This window comes from Panulirus ornatus, chromosome 15 (genome assembly GCF_036320965.1).
Source record: "Panulirus ornatus isolate Po-2019 chromosome 15, ASM3632096v1, whole genome shotgun sequence".
Lineage (NCBI taxonomy): Eukaryota > Metazoa > Arthropoda > Malacostraca > Decapoda > Palinuridae > Panulirus > Panulirus ornatus.
The window spans coordinates 46,560,757-46,577,299 of record NC_092238.1 but is presented as its reverse complement, the minus strand read 5'-3'; the positions used below and the strand labels follow the sequence as shown (position 1 = coordinate 46,577,299).

At 40.8% G+C, this 16,543-nt stretch overlaps 1 protein-coding gene across 3 annotated transcripts in view; it reads right to left on the bottom strand.

Annotated features, from left to right (window-relative positions):
* Positions 1-6,077: 6,077 nt before the first annotated feature.
* Positions 6,078-16,543, bottom strand: part of LOC139753870 (opioid-binding protein/cell adhesion molecule homolog) — an 842,066-nt gene continuing 831,600 nt past the window's right edge. For 2 of the 3 annotated variants that reach the window (XM_071670824.1, XM_071670827.1), the window contains exon 7: positions 6,078-8,729. In XM_071670824.1, coding sequence (XP_071526925.1) covers positions 8,611-8,729 — 119 coding nt within the window. In that variant the 3' untranslated portion in view covers positions 6,078-8,610. The remainder of the gene's footprint in view (positions 8,730-16,543) is intronic. The other variant, XM_071670826.1, reaches the window with a different exon arrangement.

The following is a 16,543-nucleotide window of genomic DNA, read 5'->3' as shown; positions in this document are numbered from 1 at the left end:
CATGAGAGATGATTTTTTCCCCGGTTATTTACTCTCATAAGGCTAATGACATATCATCATTAACCATCTGTAGACCGGGGAGCTTAAGAAGCATGTTTTCATATCATTTCTCAATATCTCTTCAGGATACAAGTTTAACCTAATCTTAGAAAATGAAATAAAACTACAGCTGAAGAACCGCCAAGCTACGTAAAACGTATGAAACGAAAAGTACCGACCATAATATTATGTCAGACGGCACTATATGCAGGACCCTGTCAGTGGTAATCAAAGATGTCAGTCATTCTTTACATATCAAACTTTTACAATATATTTATCTATATATGATACAGTTTATGTCTATACACATGGCTTGATAGCTTTCATTTCCTTAGTACACAACACACACTGTACCACCATTACAGTGCGATGGTTCATAGCAAACACAGCGATGTTTCCATTTATGGAGAGATATCTCTCAGTCTATCTCACAAGAGACATGCGTGTTATGAATTTCAGTCACTTGTACATACACATTAGCATACACTTTTTAAGTATACAAGAGGCGGTTATGTACACATAGCGGTTGTGTGGATAATCTTACTGCGTAGAATGCATATATCCAGAGAACATTCTACACACCAACGGCGTACTCCTACATGGAGACGGGGATGAGCGCTTACTGTTATCACTCACCATCGTTTTCATATCAATGTCCTTGTAATATCACCTTTTATAGAAATGCCGCAGGAAATTAAGATAAACATACTAATCATAAATGTTAAATGATGTGGTTAGAATATCTTGTAAGAAGCTAAACCTATAGAACATGCAGTCTTCTCTCAACCTTGGCGTAGTAAGACAGTTTGGGACTACAAACGCCTGCTGCCGGCACCATGGCACCACCCACCCTTAGCAGCTGGACAGTAGTGCCATGTGTATGATGAAGCATACACCTCTTCCTGGTATCAGGTGAGGGAGGCAATTATAATAATAATAAACATATCTCACTAAGATTATCAAGAAAAGTGACATTGAATTACAGGTTGCAGAGTGGTGGGTCATTGTACAAATTATTATTGTTGAAATAATAACCAAAGCTTCTTTCGCATTATATGACCAGATGGTACTGAAACTCACTCCTGGAAATTTAACTACTGAAAAAAACAGGTCGTTAAGTTCTAATCAAGAAATTAATATACTGGACTTTGAAATGAAATCGTCAAATGCACTTTATCATATCCCATTTTTCAAATTTTTTGGCCTTCAATATGATCAGTCTTTATACCAATGCAATAGTTGATTCTGACCATCTCTAGCTTGACCATTGAAGGCATTGCTCTTAGACTTGAACAAAGTTCCATTCCTGCTTCACGTACCCTACTTAACATAATGAATATATTCAGTAAACCTGCAGTGGATACTGAAATGTCACACCTAAGTCGCCTTCCAACAAAATATGATTGAGAAATGAGGGAGGGTTGTGTTGGCAGGTAGAACCTATGTGTAGGCCATGGTAAAAACTGTTCACCACCTGTCGCCTCGTGGAGACTCGACCAAGTGCCATCTCCAGCTTCCATGTCCTTATCACTTTAAGGGTTTGAAGATTTCATAAAGAAATCTATAACTAAGTTACTAATCGACTTGGAACTTTTCCCAGCGAACTCTAAAAAGAAAACTTTTGTTTAATTTTTTCTGAAGGACAAAAAATATATCAATGAAAATAAAGCCGAAAGAAAGACTTGAGATTATTTCTTTAAGGTATTTATTGCTAATATCATTCCAGAGGCCGTCGGAAACGATTCCAAGTCGAGTACAGTGAAAGTCTTAGATACAAAAGAACGTTACAAAACCCTATGAGAGAACATTTCACTGACAGAGTGCCACACTTAAAATAAGATCAGCAGAGCCTCTGCCTTCCTTAGCAACACTACTGTCACACAGCCTCTGCCTCTGGACACACACACACACACACACACACACACACACACACGCACACACACACGCACACACACACACATATAAACACAGGCGCGCGTATAACAGTGATACAACTTAGGTATAGGATACCACTTAAGGGAATTATCTTTTTTTTCATCTTTTTTAATACAGTAATGAAAATATTTAGATATTGAGCTGGCCGGACATGCAGCGCTCGCCTCTCAGTCCTTCGCCGTCTCTGTCTAGCCTTTATCCATTGTTTTTCCTTATTTTCTTTTTCTCACAATTTCCATGTTATTCTCATTTAATCCTCGCCACTCTGTCTTTTCAATTTAACTCTCGTTTTCTGTATTGTTGTCTGTGCGTAATCCGTAAGATCAATTTTCTTTTTCTGTTATCCATTTCCTTATTCTCCACTAATATGGTGCTATCAAGAATAATTTAATCTTAGGTCTGTATTCTCTGTTTTCCACAATACTTGCAATTCACTTCTGCTTTCTTCATCAACCCTCTCTGGTAATTTCAGTGTTAATCTGTACTTTCTTTTTATCATGCCAGTCATTCACTTCATATTTGATGACTGCTGTTAAACTTCACGATATCCATTATCATTTGGACATGAATTAATTTCTTAATGGCCTTGTTACTTATAGCCTCTCTTTGCTTTCATTACCAATTTTGTTAAACATTACTAACGTTTGGTCATTTTCATTCATGTTTTGGCAATCATGGACTTACTGTTGTTAATGATGACCCACTGTTGATAAATTATCACATAATGTTGAAAATGATCACATGATGATCATTAGAATGATGATTATCATGCATTACTGTTTATCACCATGCTTATTATCATTTACTCTACACTGTTGTCTGGTACAGGAAATTAGCTTTAATTTCATCAGCCATTTTCTATATCACCCACTGTTGTCAATCGTCTACCAGTATGGACATCATCCATTCTAGTTAATCATCCATCATTCTGTTGTTGAGCATCTGTCAATATCGTTATCATCCACAATTATCAATCATCTATCAATATTGCTATAATCCACTATTGTTAATCTCCCATCTAAATCGTTATGATCCACTGTTGGTAATCATCCATCACTCGTTATCACTCGCTAATATTACTCTCTGTTGTTAAGTATCCATCACTCGTTATCACACGCTATTGATGATCACCCATCATTGTTGTTATGAGCCTACTGTTGTTAAACAACTGTTGTTATGACACTGTTTTTAATCATCAATCACTTTCTTTATCACTCAGTGTTGTTAATCATCCATCACTGCCGTTATCATTCACTGTTTTGAATAATCTATCACTATATTTATCACTCACTGTTCTTAATCATTCATCACTGTCGTCATCATTCACAGTTGTTAATCCTTTATCACTCACTAGTGGGCACAGTTGTTAATCATCCAACACCATCGCTATCATGCACTATTGTTAATCATCCAACACCATCGCTATCACGCACTGTTAATCATCCAACACCATCGCTATCACGCACTATTGTTAATCAACCAACACCGTCGCTATCACGCACTATTGTTAATCATCCAACACCGTCGCTGTCACGCACTATTGTTAATCAACCAACACCATCGCTGTCACGCACTATTGTTAATCAACCAACACCGTCGCTGTCACGCACTATTGTTAATCAACCAACACCGTCGCTGTCACGCACTATTGTTAATCATCCAACACCGTCGCTGTCACGCACTATTGTTAATCATCCAACACCATCGCTGTCACGCACTATTGTTAATCAACCAACACCGTCGCTATCACGCACTATTGTTAATCATCCAACACCGTCGCTGTCACGCACTATTGTTAATCATCCAACACCATCGCTGTCACGCACTATTGTTAATCATCCAACACCGTCGCTATCACGCACTATTGTTAATCATCCAACACCATCGCTGTCACGCACTATTGTTAATCATCCAACACCGTCGCTGTCACGCACTATTGTTAATCATCCAACACCGTCGCTGTCACGCACTATTGTTAATCATCCAACACCATCGCTGTCACGCACTATTGTTAATCATCCAACACCGTCGCTGTCACGCACTATTGTTAATCATCCAACACCATCGCTGTCACGCACTATTGTTAATCATCCAACACCGTCGCTATCACGCACTATTGTTAATCAACCAACACCATCGCTGTCACGCACTATTGTTAATCATCCAGCACCGTCGCTGTCACGCACTATTGTTAATCATCCAACACCGTCGCTGTCACGCACTATTGTTAATCATCCAGCACCGTCGCTGTCACGCACTATTGTTAATCATCCAACACCGTCGCTGTCACGCACTATTGTTAAATCATCCAACACCGTCGCTGTCACGCACTATTGCTAATCATCCAACACCATCGCTGTTACGCACTATTGTTAATCAACCAACACCGTCGCTGTCACACACTATTATTAATCATCCAACACCATCGCTATCACGCACTATTATTAATCATCCAACACCGTCGCTGTCACGCACTATTGTTAATCATCCAACACCGTCGCTGTCACGCACTATTGTTAATCATCCATTACTGTCGTTATCATTCGCTGTTATCAGTCCTCTATTACTTTCAACATCACGCACTGCTGTTAATCATCCGTCACTGTCGTTATCATTCACTGTTGTTAATCATCCGTTACTCATGTTATGACTCACTGTTGTTCATTACCACCACTGCTGTTAACAGCCACTACTTGCATCTGTTGGTAAACTTTCAGTGAAGGGAATGATTCATCATCATTCATAATTACCTGTTACAGTTGGTAATCTTCCATAAGTACATCTAACTACTCATCATTATTGGCAATCATCCATTATCATTAGCAATTATTCGTCTCTGTTGTTGATAACCTAACACCATTAGTGTTTACCATCACCACTGAAAAATCATCCTTGCTATACTTGTCACTGAGGCAATCATTTATCACTGCTGATAATTATCTGTCATTAGTCGTCACCCATCACTATAGCTAATCACCCATCGCTGTGGTAATCATCCATTACCATTGGTAATTAGGTATCGCTGTTGTTAATCACTAACACATCGTAACATTCATTGGCTTTTATTAACCATAATCATTGATGATTATCATATTCTATAATAGTCATCCATCACATTCATCAATTATCGCTAAGTACCTTCTTGTAACAGCATCTCCACTGCAGTAATTCATTTGCCGCAACTGCTAATTATCATCGATCGCTATTATTAATCGTTCATCATAATTATCACACACAATCATTAGTTACCGTATATAATTGCTAATTGATTTGCCAATCACTAATCACAAGTGTAAACTTTACGATGTTGGATCTCATGGTGATCTATATCATTCTCTACCATTCTCGCTCGCCAATGTTCAGCATTAACCATTCCCTCATATTTTCCTCACACAATCTCCATTTTTTTACGTTGTCATTATCATCCACCTACGCTAATTAATTTCAAACTCTTTCACTAGTTGACCTTCAGAACATGAACTCTCTCCTCGATTTCACCCCATCACTATCATCACTCACTCTCTCGACACACTGATCATTATATTGCACAATCCTTATTTCTGTTCATTTATCAACAGTATTTCATCTTTTAACGTTGAAGTCTATTTTCTTGCGCGTCTGCGACCCCGTCACCGCCTCATGATACATCCGGATCTATGCTGTAGCGTTCGTGTGACGTCGTTAGGATCTGCTTGGTCCTTGCTCGGTATTATGCTTGTCGTTCTTAACCAGTCGTCCAGAGACTTGCTTGAGCGATTACATACACACACACGCACACATGCGCGCACGCACACACACACACACATACAGACACACACACATACAGACACACACACATATACATATATATATATATATATATATATATATATATATATATATATATATATATTTTTTTTTTTTTTTTTTTCTTTCTTTTAAACTATTCGCCATTTCCCGCGTTAGCGAGGTAGCGTTAAGAACAGAGGACTGGATCTTTTTTGGAATATCCTTACCTGGCCCCCTCTGTTCCTTCTTTCGTCTGTTTCCTTGCGCTACCTCGCAAACGCGGGAGACAGCGACAAAGTATAAAAAAAAAAAAAAAAAAAAAAATATTAGTGCATATGAACGTGCACTTTTCGTAGAACACATAGTACCCTCCAACAGCAAGGATTCGAACCCAGTCGGTGTCTTATGCTTGTTCATGAGTTTTAAGTTCCACTAGGGATGAAGCCATGACATACACATCCACACAGAAACATACAAATCTACATACATACGCTCATTACTTGCCAGGACTTGCATGTTGCTCGTGCGAATAAAAACGTATATATATACGTATATACATATACGTATATATATATATATATATATATATATATATATATATATATATATATATATATATATATATATATATCATAAACATCATACGGTAGAGCCTTGGCGGCTCTACCACTGTACAGCGAGCAAGTGTTCATCACGGATCAAATGGACAAAGGTTTTCTCTTTCATTTCTCTCTCGGATTTACTCATACACTCGGACTGTTATTATTCCTGATACATCCGTCTGTGCGGAGGGTCTAGGTTTACCATGTACACCAAGCGACCAGGATACCCGGAGTGCTCTGTTATCTTTCATCACTATTCGTTTCCGTGTTACTTCACAAGACTTATACAAAAGGCGGATAGATGTCTTCACATCACCACCTGTTTGACAATTTTAGTTTTTTCTTTGTTAACAATTGATGTAGTTGATTATATGGCGAGTATGGATCTGCTTGACAACCTCTGCCTTAACTGCAGCCTCTCCTTACTTGTCTTCACCTCATGGACCAGCCACAGCTCGAGGCCTGTTCCTCACCTCCAAGACTCTCACAGCTGGACACTATCATCCAGCTGTTCTCCCTGGAAGCATCACCTCGCCAGGGCAACTGACTGCTGCTGTCACGCCCTGTCACCCACTGGAGGGGGAAAAAAGTTATTGAAACTGGTACACTCCTTTTCTTGGTGTTTCCTGACACTTTTCTGTCAAGCTCGTTGGCCAATTTTTCACATTTTTCCTGAGCGCTGGTAGTATTGTTTGCACACGGTTGATGTACCGCTGACGCAAGTTCAAATGGTAAGTGAGAGTCGTGTTACAACGTTGGTCATGTAGCTGGATGCCTTGACTGGCTGAACCATATCAGTTTTATGTGTTAAAGATGTGACTTCCGCAGTTCAGTGGATGATTGTAACACTATGTCCTCAGAGAGAAGGTATTTCCATGCTCACTGGTTGACTGTAAAGTGTTAAGTTCAGTAGCTGGACTTTATTTCTGCTCTCAACACTTGGCTTCAGTGTAATGTTTTCTGACTGTCTTTACAGGTGTGTTCGTCCAATGGAAGTACCAGTGAATTCAGACATTGATTTGTGTAGTCGTAATCCTGTAGCTGGATGTAACGCTCGTTCACTGGTTGTGTGTTGTGTGTTTAGCGTCTTTGTCGTCAATGATTGAGTGGAAACATATCCCAGGTATACAGCAACTGAGAAAAGTTGATAGTACAACCCACTCTTGGTGTTGATATAACATTCTTCAGAAAATAACATGAAGCAGTAAGCAACAGCGTGCAATGGTAGATGATTATACATGACTGTATGACATCGGCGCTCTTGAATTGATGGGTGTGGTGTGGATCTGGGGTCGGGTGGGGCGGGGGTCGATAATTAATCAGTGTTATTTCCAGTAGTGAAGAGACGCATTTTAGGTTCTTTACGGTGAAAATGCTGCGTTCTACATCGTTCTGAAAGCTTTTACTGTGACTACAATAACCAGCTCAGATCTGAGATTCCCTATTATTTCAAGATGGGATAGTTAATCTTGATTCAAATGGATCAGCAGTTAAAGCAAATATGTAGGCGACGGTTATTTAGGCTCAAGGTGATTCAGTATGTCTCATCTGGAGATTATAGAAAAATTATTGATCAATTTTGCTTATATAGAGAAGAGTAGGGAGCAATTAGGTCTGGGGATGTAACTCAGTTGATGGGTTTTGATGACGGGAGTTCATTTATCTACAGAAGTGTCTCAGCTGAGGAAAACGAATATGTTTAAGTTTCCTAGGAAAGAAGCTGGGAGGATTTAGGTACCCAAGCAGAGGAGGTGAGAGAGAATGTTTAAGCTCCCCACCTGAGGAAGTCGAGGAGGTTTACCTGTTCTGCAGAGGAGGTCGAGAAGGCTTAAGTTTCATAACTGAGAAAGTTGGAAAGGTTTAATCGTTATAGTTGTGATGCCAACGTTCAATTTTCTACATCTAGGAGACCTGAAGGTTGATTTGTCCCAGTTTCGGAATTGGGGAATATTGGTTCGCCTCAGCTGTTGGGGTCGAAGACCAATTGAGAAGATTGAGGAAACTTATTCGTCTAAGTTTGGATATCAAACTTCAAACATCCAGCAGTTAGAGCCTAGAAATTGGAAATTGTCCCAAACATTGAGCTCGGAGAGGTGAAATTGTTTCAGATGGGAGGTCGAGGACGTCGAACTCTCCAGTTGTAGAGGCTGAGGCTTGATTTCCCACTCTGTGACGGTCTTGAAGGTTTTTGAGGTACCACTGACTGCAGTAGGCCCCCGAGGTCGACAGCAGCCGGAGGGCACGTTGAGGCCAGAGCCCGCCAGCATCACTGCCGGGTGACGAGCTGTGCTAGAAGCAGGAGACACCCTGTGAGTACCACAGAAGCCCCGACGGACGAAGCAGCGTCTACCGCCCGGGGCTGAATGGCCGCGATCTTGTTTGCTGCTCCAGGGTGGGAGGGAGAGAGAAGCAAGATCTTAAATTTCAATTTCTGTGCCTCATGACGAGTGACAAGTATAAATGATACTATTAGTAGAAGACATATGTATATATATTCATTTTATATATATATATATATATGTATATATATATGTATATATATGTGTATATATATGTATATATATGTATATATATATGTATATATATATATATATGTATATATATATATGTATATGAATATATATATGTAGAAGAAGAAAGTTAAGAGTAAATATGAATAAGAGCAAGGTTATTAGGTACAGTAGGGTTGAGGGTCAAGTCAATTGGGAGGTGAGTTTGAATGGAGAAAAACTGGAGGAAGTGAAGTGTTTTAGATATCTGGGAGTGGATCTGGCAGCGGATGGAACCATGGAAGCGGAAGTGGATCATAGGGTGGGGGAGGGGGCGAAAATTCTGGGGGCCTTGAAGAATGTGTGGAAGTCGAGAACATTATCTCGGAAAGCAAAAATGGGTATGTTTGAAGGAATAGTGGTTCCAACAATGTTGTATGGTTGCGAGGCGTGGGCTATGGATAGAGTTGTGCGCAGGAGGATGGATGTGCTGGAAATGAGATGTTTGAGGACAATGTGTGGTGTGAGGTGGTTTGATCGAGTGAGTAACGTAAGGGTAAGAGAGATGTGTGGAAATAAAAAGAGCATGGTTGAGAGAGCAGAAGAGGGTGTTTTGAAGTGGTTTGGGCACATGGAGAGAATGAGTGAGGAAAGATTGACCAAGAGGATATATGTGTCGGAGGTGGAGGGAACGAGGAGAAGAGGGAGACCAAATTGGAGGTGGAAAGATGGAGTGAAAAAGATTTTGTGTGATCGGGGCCTGAACATGCAGGAGGGTGAAAGGAGGGCAAGGAATAGAGTGAATTGGAGCGATGTGGTATACCGGGGTTGACGTGCTGTCAGTGGATTGAATCAAGGCATGTGAAGCGTCTGGGGTAAACCATGGAAAGCTGTGTAGGTATGTATATTTGCGTGTGTGGACGTATGTATATACATGTGTATGGGGGGGGGGAGGTTGGGCCATTTCTTTCGTCTGTTTCCTTGCGCTACCTCGCAAACGCGGGAGACAGCGACAAAGTATAATAATAAAAAAAATATGTATATATATATATGTATATATATATATATATATATATATATATATATATATATATATATATATATATATATATATATATATATATATATATATATATATATATATATATATATATATGTATATGTGTGTGTGTGTGTGTGTGTGTGTGTGTGTGTCTGTGTGTGTCTGTGTGTGTGTGTATGTGTGTGTGTGTGTGTAAATAAGAGCAAGGTTATTAGGTACAGTAGGGTTGAGGGACAAGTCAATTGGGAGGTAAGTTTGAATGGAGAAAGACTGGAGGAAGTGAGGTGTTTTAGATATCTGGGAGTGGATCTGGCAGTGGATGGAGCCATGGAAGCGGAAGTGAATCATAGGGTGCGGGAGGGAGCGAAAGTTCTGGTAGCGCTGAAGAATGTGTGGAAGTCGACAACATTATCCCGGAAAGCAAAAATGGGTATGTTTGAAGGAATAGTGGTTCCAACAATGTTATATGGTTGCGAGGCGTGGGTTATAGATAAAGTTGTGCGGAGGAGGGTGGATGTGCTGGAAATGAGATGTTTGAGGACATTATGTGGTGTGAGGTGGTTTGATCGAGAAAGTAATAATAGGCTAAGAAAGATGTGTGGTAATAAAAAGAGTATGGTTGAGAGAGCAGAAGAAAGTGTTTTGAAATGGTTTGGTCACATGGAGAAAATGAGTGAGGAAAGATTGACTAAGAGGATATATGTACCAGAGGTGGAAGGAACGAGGAGAAGTGGGAGACCAAATTGGAGGTGGAAAGATGCAGTGAAAAAGATTTGAAGTGATCGGGGCCTGAACATGCAGGAGGGTGAAAGGCGTGCAAAGAATAGAGTGAAATGGAACGATGTTGTATACCGGGATCGACGTGCTGTCAATGGATTGAACCGGGGCGTGTGAAGCGTCTGGGGTAAGCCATGGAAGGTTTGTGAGGCCTGGACGTGGAAAGGGAGCTGTGATTTCAGTGCATTATACATGACAGCTAGAGACTGAGTGTGAGTGAATGTGGCCTTTGTTGTCTCTTCCTAGCGCTACCTTGCGCACATGCGGGGGGAGGGGGTTGTTATTTCATGTGTGGCGGGGTGGCGATGGGAATGAATAAAGGCAGACAGTATGAAATATGTAAATGTGTATGAATGTATATATCTCTGTGTGTATATAAATGTATACGTTGAGATGTATAACTATGCATATTTCCGTGTGTGGACGTGTATGTATATACATGTGTATGTAGGTGGGTTGGGCCATTCTTTCGTCTGCTTCTTTGCGCTACCTCGCTAACTCGAGAGACAGCGACAAAGCATAATAAGAAATATATATATATATATATATATATATATATTTCAAGGCCCCCAGAATTTCCCCCCCCTTCCCCACCCTATGATCCACTTCCGCTTCCATGTTTCCATCCGCTGCCAGATCCACTCCCAGATATCTAACACACTTCACTTCCTCCAGTTTTTCTCCATTCAAACTCACCTCCCAATTGACTTGACCCTCAACCCTACTGTACCTAATAACCTTGCTCTTATTCACATTTACTCTTAACTTTCTTCTTCCACACACTTTACCAAACTCAGTCACCAGCTTCTGCAGTTTCTCACATGAATCAGCCACCAGCGCTGTATCATCAGCGAACAACAACTGACTCACTTCCCAAGCTCTCTCATCCCCAACAGACTTCATACTTGCCCCTCTTTCCAAAACTCTTGCATTTACCTCCCTAACAACCCCATCCATAAACAAATTAAACAACCATGGAGACATCACACACCCCTGCCGCAAACCTACATTCACTGAGAACCAATCACTTTCCTCTCTTCCTACACGTACACATGCCTTACATCCTCGATAAAAACTTTTCACTGCTTCTAACAACTTTCCTCCTACACCATATATTCTTAATACCTTCCACAGAGCATCTCTATCAACTCTATCATATGCCTTCTCCAGATCCATAAATGCTACATACAAATCCATTTGCTTTTCTAAGTATTTCTCACATACATTCTTCAAAGCAAACACCTGATCCACACATCCTCTACCACTTCTGAAACCACACTGCTCTTCCCCAATCTGATGCTCTGTACATGCCTTCACCCTCTCAATCAATACCCTCCCATATAATTTACCAGGAATACTCAACAAACTTATACCTCTGTAATTTGAGCACTCACTCTTATCCCCTTTGCCTTTGTACAATGGCACTGTGCACGCATTCCGCCAATCCTCAGGCACCTCACCATGAGTCATACATACATTAAATAACCTTACCAACCAGTCAACAATACAGTCACCCCCTTTTTTAATAAATTCCACTGCAATACCATCCAAACCTGCTGCCTTGCCGGCTTTCATCTTCCGCAAAGCTTTCACTACCTCTTCTCTGTTTACCAAATCATTTTCCCTAACCCTCTCACTTTGCACACCACCTCGACCAAAACACCCTATATCTGCCACTCTATCATCAAACACATTCAACAAACCTTCAAAATACTCACTCCATCTCCTTCTCACATCACCACTACTTGTTATCACCTCCCCATTTGCGCCCTTCACTGAAGTTCCCATTTGCTCACTTGTCTTACGCACTTTATTTACCTCCTTCCAGAACATCTTTTTATTCTCCCTAAAATTTAATGATACTCTCTCACCTCAACTCTCATTTGCCCTTTTTTTCACCTCTTGCACCTTCCTCTTGACCTCCTGTCTCTTTCTTTTATACATCTCCCACTCAATTGCATTTTTTCCCTGCAAAAATCGTCCAAATGCCTCTCTCTTCTCTTTCACTAATACTCTTACTTCTTCATCCCACCACTCACTACCCTTTCTAATCAACCCACCTCCCACTCTTCTCAAGCCACAAGCATCTTTTGCGCAATCCATCACTGATTCCCTAAATACATCCCATTCCTCCCCCACTCCCCTTACTTCCATTGCTCTCACCTTTTTCCATTCTGTACTCAGTCTCTCCTGGTACTTCCTCACACAGGTCTCCTTCCCAAGCTCACTTACTCTCACCACCCTCTTCACCCCAACATTCACTCTTCTTTTCCGAAAACCCATACAAATCTTCACCTTAGCCTCCACAAGATAATGATCAGACATCCCTCCAGTTGCACCTCTCAGCACATTAACATCCAAAAGCCTCTCTTTCGCACGCCTGTCAATTAACACGTAATCCAATAATGCTCTCTGGCCATCTCTCCTACTTACATAAGTATACTTATGTATATCTCGCTTTTTAAACCAGGTATTCCCAATCACCAGTCCTTTTTCAGCACATAAATCTACAAGCTCTTCACCATTTCCATTTACAACACTGAACACCCCATGTATACCAATTATTCCCTCAACTGCCACATTACTCACCTTTGCATTCAAATCACCCATCACTATAACCCGGTCTCGTGCATCAAAACCACTAACACACTCATTCAGCTGCTCCCAAAACACTTGCCTCTCATGATCTTTCTTCTCATGCCCGGGTGCATATGCACCAATAATCACCCACCTCTATCCATCAACTTTCAGTTTTACCCATATTAATCGAGAATTTACTTTCTTACATTCTATCACATACTCCCACAACTCCTGTTTCAGGAGTATTGCTACTCCTTCCCTTGCTCTTGTCCTCTCACTAACCCCTGACTTTACTCCCCAGACATTCCCAAACCACTCTTCCCCTTTACCCTTGAGCTTCGTTTCACTCAGAGCCAAAACATCCAGGTTCCTTTCCTCAAACATACTACCTATCTCTCCTTTTTACACATCTTGGTTACATCCACACACATTTAGACACCCCACTCTGAGCCTTCGAGGAGGATGAGCACTCCCCGCGTGACTCCTTCTTCTGTTTCCCATTTTAGAAAGTTAATACAAGGAGGGGAGGATTTCTGGCCCCCCGCTCCCGTCCCCTCTAGTCGCTTTCTACGACACGCGAGGAATACGTGGGAAGTATTCTTTCACCCCTATCCCCAGGGATAATATACATATATATATACATATACACATACACACACATACACATACATACGCACATATACACACACACACACACACACACATACATATATATATACATATGAAAAATGTAAGAAACGATTTAGAAAACTGAAACTTCTAGCTTGAAATGAATGAAAAGATGAATGTCACATAATGGTTCAACCTCTGGCTATGGAAAAAGGAAATGTATAATTTATTTACACAAACGTCAATAGCAGTTCTCATATATATATATATATATATATATATATATATATATATATATATATATATATATATATATATATATATATATATATATATATTTCAAACTATTCGCCATTTCCCGCGTTAGCACGGTAGCGTTAAGACCAGAGGACTGGACCTTTGAGGGAATATCCTCACCTGGCCCCCTCCTCTGTTCCTTATTTTGGAAAATTAAAAAAAAAAAAAAAACGAGTGGGGAGGATTTCCAGCCCCCCGCTCCCTCCCCTTTAAGTCGCCTTCTACGACATATATATATCCCTGGGATAGAGGAGAAAGAATACTTCCAACGCATTCCCAACGTGTCGTAGAGAGCGACTAAAGGGGACGGGAACGAGGGATAGAAACCCTCCCTTCCTTGTATTTTAACTTTCTAAGAGGAGAAAGTCACGCAGTGAGTTCTCATCCTCCTCGAAGGCTCAGATTGCGGTGTCTAATGTGTGTGGATGTACCGAAGATGAGAAAAAAGGAGAGATAGCTTGAATGTTTGAGGAAAGGAACCTGGATGTTTTGGCTCTAAGTGGCACAAAGCTCAAAGGTAAAGGGGAAGAGAGGTTTTGGAATGTTTTGGGAGTAAGGGATTGGTGAGAGGAAAAGAGCAAAGGAATGAGTAGCACTACTCCTGAAACAAGAGTTGTGGGAGAAAGTGGTAGAGTGTAAGAAAGTAAACTCTAGATTGATATGGGTAAAACTAAAGGTGGATGAGGAGAGACGGGTGATTATTGGTGCCTATGCACCTGGGCATGAGAAGAAACATCATGAGAGGCAAGTGTTTTGGAAGCAGCTGAGTGAGTGTGTTAGCTGATTTGATTCACGAGACCGGGTTACAGTGATGGAAGATTTGAATGCAGAGGTGAGTAATGTGGCAGTTGAGGGAATAATTGGTGTACATGGGTTGTTCCGTGTTGTAAATGGAAATGGTTAAAAACTTGTACATTTGTATGCTGAAAAATGACTGGTCATTGGAAAGAGCTGGCTCAAAAAGAAAGATGTGCATAAGTATGCGTATGTAAGTAAGAGAGATGGCCAGAGAGTGTTATTAAATTACGTGTTAATTGATAGGCGCGTGAAAGAGAGACTTCTGGATGTTAATGTGCGTGCTGACAGGTGCAAATGGAAGGATGTCTGATCATTATCTTGTGGAGGCGAAGGTGAAAATCTTTAGAGGTTTTCAGAAAAGAAAAGAGAAAGTTGGGGAGAAACGAGAAGTGAGAGTAAGTGAGCTTCGGAAGGAAACTTGTGTGTAGAAGTACCAGGAGAGACTGTGTGCAGAATGAAAAAAGGTGAGAGCAAAGGACGCAAGGGGAGTGGGGCAGGAATGAGATGTATTTAACAAAGAAGTGATGGCTTGCGCAAAAGGTGCTTGTGGCATGAGAAGCGTGGGAGGTGGGCAGATTAGAAAGGGTAGTGAGTGTTGCGATAAGGAAGTAGGATTATTAGTGAAAGAGAAGAGAGACATTTAGACGATTTTTCAAGGGAAATAGTGAAAATGACTGGGATATATAAAAAAAAGAAGGAGGCCGGAGGTCAAGAGAAGGGTGCAAGAGGTAAAACAGATGTTAGACGAGAGTTGGGGTGAGAGAGTATCATAAAATGTTTGGGATGATAGTAAGATGTTTTGGAAGGAAGTTAATAAAGCGCGTAAGACAATTAGAAGAAATGGGAACATCGGTGAAGGGGGCTAATGGGGAGGTAATAACAATACTGCTGACGTGAGGAGATGGAGTGATTATTTTGAGGGTTTGTTTGATATGTTAGATGACAGAGTGGCAGATATATGGATGTAAGTAGGAGAGATGTCCAGAGAGCGTTATTGGATCACGTGTTAATTGATGGGCGCGTGAAAGAGAGACTGTTGGATGTAAATGTGCTGACAGGTGCAACTGTAGGGATGTCTAATCATTATCTTGTGGAGGCGAAGGTGAAGATTTGTAGAGGTTTTCAGAAAAGAAGAGGGAATGTTGGGGTGAAGAGAGTGGTGAGAGCAAGTGAGCTTGGGAAGGAGACTTCTGTGAGGAAGTACCAGGAGAGACAGAGTGCAGTATGGAAAAAGGTGAGAGCAAAGGACGTGAGGGGAGTGCGGAAGGAATAGGGTGTATTTAGGGAAGCATTGATGGCTTGCGCAAAAGATGCTTGTGGCATAAGGAGCTTGGGAGGTAGGCAGATTAGAAAGGGTAGTGAGTGGTATGATGAAGAAGATTATTAGTGAAAGAGAGGAGAGAGGCATTTAGACGATTTTTGCAGGGAAATACTGCAAATGACTGAGAGATATATAAAAGAAAGAGGCAGGAGATCAAGAGAAAGGTGCAAGAGATGAAAAAGAGGGCAAATGAGAGTAGGGGAGAGAGTATCATTAAATTTTATGGAGATTGAGAAGATGTTTTGCAAGGAGGTAAATATAGTGTGGAAGAGAAGAGATCAAATGG